This window comes from Mastomys coucha, unplaced genomic scaffold (genome assembly GCF_008632895.1).
Source record: "Mastomys coucha isolate ucsf_1 unplaced genomic scaffold, UCSF_Mcou_1 pScaffold13, whole genome shotgun sequence".
NCBI classification, from domain to species: domain Eukaryota; kingdom Metazoa; phylum Chordata; class Mammalia; order Rodentia; family Muridae; genus Mastomys; species Mastomys coucha.
Genome location: NW_022196895.1, coordinates 33,377,856 through 33,383,212, shown reverse-complemented (window position 1 = coordinate 33,383,212; position 5,357 = coordinate 33,377,856). Strand labels below are relative to the sequence as shown.

General features: G+C 42.2%; 1 protein-coding gene across 1 annotated transcript; it reads right to left on the bottom strand.

Moving 5' to 3' along the window:
- Positions 1 to 8: 8 nt before the first annotated feature.
- On the bottom strand, positions 9 to 5,350 carry LOC116087044 (protocadherin beta-3-like). Its single transcript, XM_031365455.1, has one exon. The coding sequence runs from the start codon at positions 2,535 to 2,537 to the stop codon at positions 183 to 185; it is 2,355 nt and encodes a 784-aa protein (XP_031221315.1). The 5' UTR covers positions 2,538 to 5,350; the 3' UTR covers positions 9 to 182.
- Positions 5,351 to 5,357: the final 7 nt, after the last annotated feature.

Genomic DNA, 5,357 nt, shown 5'->3' with positions numbered 1-5,357 from the left:
TAACAAGTTTAAAGTTGTTTGGGATACCATGGGTTGAATTACTGGTAAAGAAAAAAATTTCGATAGTACAACTTCTTAAAATAATAATTAGAATAAGAAGTTTACCCGAACTGAGAGATGGTGAACCATTTACAATCCTTAGCTGACTACAGAGCTACTACTCCTGCAGGGGGGGGCGTCCCTTAACTTCTCTCAGATTCTTCCAGAAACAGATTTGATAGCACCGGATTCAAGAATTTGAACTCATCAGTCCTAGAGTCTCCTGTCAGACACACCTCATAATGGTAGCTCTGAGACAGGGTCCCCGCCCCGCTGACATCCACCAGGTGGCCAGGAAAGTGTCCCTCAGCCATAGAGCACACACCCAGAGTGGCCCCCCTGGCCCTCCTGCACAGCCTCACCCCCACAAACAGCAGCACAGACAAAAGGAAGAGAGAAGACACAGAAGCCAAGGCAATGACCAGGTACAGTGTGAGCATGTCGCCATCTTGGTTACTGGGGTCATGCATCACCTCTGGCAGAGGTAGGTAGGGCTGGGAGAAGCCATCCACCAGGAGCACTTGAAGCATGACGCTGGCAGAGCGTGGAGGCTCTCCATTGTCCTTGACCAGCAGCAGCAGCTTGTGCTTGGGCACATCGCGCTCGCTCAGCAGCCTGGTGGTGCGCACCTCGCCATTGTGCGCCCACACGCTAAACAGCCCAGGCTCAGTGGCCTTGAGCAGCTGGAAAGACAGCCAGGCATTCTGGCCAGAGTCACGGTCCACAGCCACCACCTTGGTGACCAGGTATCCGGGCTCCGCCGCCCTGGGCAGCAGCTCCATGCAAGGCGCAGAGGTGTTCTGCAGCGGGTAGAGCACGAAGGGTGGATTGTCATTGTCGTCCAGCACCACCACGCGCACCAGAGCCTGGCTGCTGAGTGCGGGCGAGCCTCCGTCTGTGGCGCCAACGTGGAACTCGAAGGCCTGCAGGGCCTCATAGTCCAGTGCCCTGAGCGCGAACAGCTGCCCATTGTCAGCGTTGATGGAGATGAACGAGTCGAGGGCCAGCTGTGGGTCCTGGGGAGGCAGCAGAGAGTAGGTGATATGGGCATTGGAGCCTGAGTCTGAGTCTGTGGCACTGATGGTGCCAATGTGCAGGGCGGGGCTATTGTTCTCGCGGATAAACATGGTGTAGGAGGTTTGGCTGAAGGCGGGAGCGTTGTCGTTGATGTCGGACACCTGCACTGTTATGATGTGCTGGGTTGTGAGCCTGGGTGTGCCCAGGTCGGTGACTGTGATGGTGATATTGTACTCAGCTCTGCTCTCTCTGTCCAAAGCTCCTTCAGACACTATAGTATAAAAGGTCTCTACAGATGGTTTCAGGATGAAGGGAAGATCGTTCTGGATGGAACATGTTGCTCTTCCGTTATCTCCAGAGTCTAAATCAGAAACACTGAAAACAGCCACCACAATCTCTGCCGAATTCTCGGGGATAAGACTGTTAACTGATGACATTGTCAGTTCTGGTGGGTTATCGTTCACATCAAGCACCTGAACTATGACTGTGCATTTCCCTGAAAGGCCCCCACCATCTTTGGCCTCTATGTCAATCTCATAAGTATTAATTGTTTCATAGTCCAAACCCTTAAGTAGTTGTATATTACCAGTACTGGAGTTCAGTTGAAAAGTTTCGAGAATTTCTTCAGAAGCGTGAAAAAATGTGTATGATATCGCACCAAAATTTTCTGTATCTAAGTCAGAAGCAGAGACAGTGGTAATCACAGAGCCGGTAGGGCTTTTCTCTAAAATTTGAACCTCATAAAGTGACTGTGTAAATTCTGGGGCGTTATCATTTATGTCTAAGACCAGGATGTGGACCTGAGTGGTTCCAGAACGAGGCGGGGATCCTCCATCCAGGGCTGTGAGAGTTAAACTGAGCTCTGGCTGCTCTTCCCGATCCAGAGCTCTTTCTAGAACTAGTTCTGGATACTTCCTTCCATCCCTACGACGGCGCGTGTGAACGTGAAAATGGGACTTGGGGGAGACCGTGTAGTTCTGGAGCCCGTTTCTTCCCACGTCCAAGTCCACGGCATTTCCCAAAGGTATTTCTGTCCCAGGCACAGAGTTTTCCAGGACTTTCAGCTGCATTGCATTTTCAAAGAACTCCGGAGCATGGTCATTTACATCTATGACCTCGAGCTCATTTGTAATAAACTGCAAAGGATTGTGCAGCAATATCTGAAAGTGCAGCACACAAGGCTCCGTCGAACCGCAGAGCTCCTCCCGGTCCAGTTTCTCAACCAAGAGCAAATCTCCGGTCTGATGACTGAGCTGAAAATATTGTATGTTCCCTTTGGAGATAGCTTGAGCTCTCCTTTCAGCCAGTTCTTCTATACTAAGCCCCAGATCCTTTGCTAGATTGGCTATTACGAAGCCCCTCTGTTTTTCCTCGGCCACAGAATAGCGCCTAGACCCGGACCCAGCAAGAGACCCACCCAGAAAAACAAAGAGAAGCAAGACTTGCCTTTGTTTAAGAAAGCGTTCCTCTCTGGCCTCCATTGTATTTCTGCGGTGTATTTCCAAGGGCTTGTCACCAAGAGGGGCCTTATATCTCTCTGTGAAAAGCAAAGTCTTCTGGAGACAGCCTAATAATTAATGTTTTCCAGAGATTCAGATTTTCGTGCTTAAAAATCTACCCAGGTTCACACAAGTCGTGGTTTTACATCATCGGATTGCTCTGTGAGTCTCCGAGTACTGAAACGTCTTAGTCAACAGCGCCACCATGCGTTCGTTCGCAGTTTTAAATTCTTAGAAAAGATAACTGGTTCTGTTACTGGTTTTGATTTAAGTCGTTTATTTCCCTTATCGAATCTCTTAACCCTACTGAAGGAGTTTCTTGTGCCACACAAATTAAAAATAAACTAGGCAAGTATAATGCACCAAATGGACTTGCCTATCTCTAGGAAGAGTCCTTATTTACATGGTTTACATTACATGTGCACACATGCTAGGGGACTACCCTTCTCCGTAATTACTGCCTACAATTTTTAAAAGAATTTAAGTGATATCATGCTTATCTCTCATTTTATGGTTTTCTTTATTTTGTAGTATTTGTAAAATGTGTGAGTTGCAGTAATAGTAGGAGAAACATGAAAAGTGAAGGTTGTAAAATATGACACTTTATCGGAGTGCTGAAAATGCATAACTACTTCCACATTTTCATGCCCATGGAGTACTCCTCCACGGAAATATAATAATTATTAGCTTAACCTGTATTAACTTATTACCAGATAGTTACTTAATCTGTAGAAATTATGCATATATTGGTGGAAAGATCAGATCTATACATTTTGTAGGTGCGCATCTAACAGGATGTACACATTTTAAACAAGCTCAAGCAGTGTGAAATGTGTGACACAGGAAATGTGCCCCAAACTTAATGGCGAGTAGTTAAGAAAATTCTCCCCATGAAGGCAAGAAAATTCTTGCCAATGATGTAGACTGTCAAGGCTCGTAAGCATAACAGGTGGCACGGCCATGTGAAGAGCCTGCAAGAGTCAGTATAAGTAATTTAGGTAATAAAGGACAGTCTACTAGAATGTGTGTCTCAAGAGCTACAGAGATCAGTAAAGTAAAACCCAGGAGAAATGATAAGTACTTATATTTTATCCTAAGCAAAGACAAGCTATTGTAAGGCTGTAGGCAGGCAAAAAGAAATTGAAGCAATTCAGATATGATATGTTCAACCTAGCTCTCTACACGAGTATCATGAGTACAATGCACCTGCCCATTATTGAGTTTATTCTTAACATTAGTGGCACGAAAACTAATGGCAGCAATATTTCTATAATGTTATGTTGTGTTACTTGACTTGATAGTAACAGCAAGATAGTTGATGATCATTGAAACAAGTTGATGTCACTGGAGGTCACTTAATCAAGATTCCACATCTGATTAACTAGAGACTTTTGATACTAAGATGGTCCTTTCTGTCACTGCCAATCTCAAAATAAGATATTCAAATTCCATAAGCTTGATAGTATACCTCACTCAAATATACATAGAATTATGTACAAATTAATAATATGTTGGAGAGCATTAAGAATTAAATTTCTATATCAGGTACATCAAAAATCCAACCACAAGAATTGAAGGAAGTTGGGTGAGTCACTTGGGAAACACAGAAGCATATTTAAATTATAAAATTAAATACCAGAAATTCTGCATTCATTAAGCCAGTGGATAAGATAGAAAACTTGAATTAAGCATTAAGAGAGAAAAAGGAAAGAAATGTTGAAAAATAGTGATAACTGAATAATTTCAATTAACTATGGCAAGATCAGATTACTCAGTGTATGTCATAGTATTTGGTTCCAGCAAAAGTTCTGTTAATTATGTTCCCATGTTTAATTATCAGTATGTCACAACTAAAACAACTCTTCTTTCAATCAACTAGCTAAAAATATTAAGAACTTGAAATATCCTGGTATCTGGTGCTAATAATTAAAGTTAAAAACTTAAAATTTTAAACATTACTTGTGTGTGTGTGTGTGTGTGTGTGTGTGTGTGTGTGTGTGTGTTTAAATCAGAGCACAGCTTTGAGGAGTTGGTTTTATACTTCCATAATGTGGGTCTGGGGATGAAACTCAGTTTTCTAGTTTGTTGATCAACTCATTTGGCCCATTACAATCTTTTTCTTTAATAAAGCACTGAAAAGTCTATGGTACAAAAGAGAGGAAAATAGAACAAGTTGGTCCAGAAAATTAATAAAAATGATAACAGACACTGCTTGTGGACTTATGGATACACACACATTGTGGACTTATGGATTCACATACATTTCTCATGGACTTATGCCTAAATGAACCTTTAATTCCCCCCAAATTTTTGAGAATGGAATGCCTAGTTACATACAAATTTTCTAAGTTGGTAAAAGATAAAATCATAGGCTCTTCTGTATTGTATATTGTATATAGTTCACTTACTTATAGTAAAGTTCTCAGTAGGTTAATTAACTAGGAATGCCAGTGCAATGCCTGTGATCCCAGTACTCTGGATGTGGGAGGAACCTGTCACAATGATGAAATCTTGCCTCAAAAAATTTTTTAAGAAGTACTGCGTTTCGGCAGAAGAATTTTGAAAGATTATTTGAAATAAAACACTAAAAAAATCACCATATCTGCCTGCTCTGCATAGTGAGTTCCAGGATAGCCAGGGATACAAAGTGAGGACCCCTACCCAAATTTTTTTCTGAAAATACCATTTCACTTTCACATTATAAGTCAAAATTACAAGACTAAAATTGGAATACAAGCAAAATTAATTTAGATTCCTTTTTCCACATACCTTACTTTTTTTTTTTTTTTTTTTTTTTTTTTT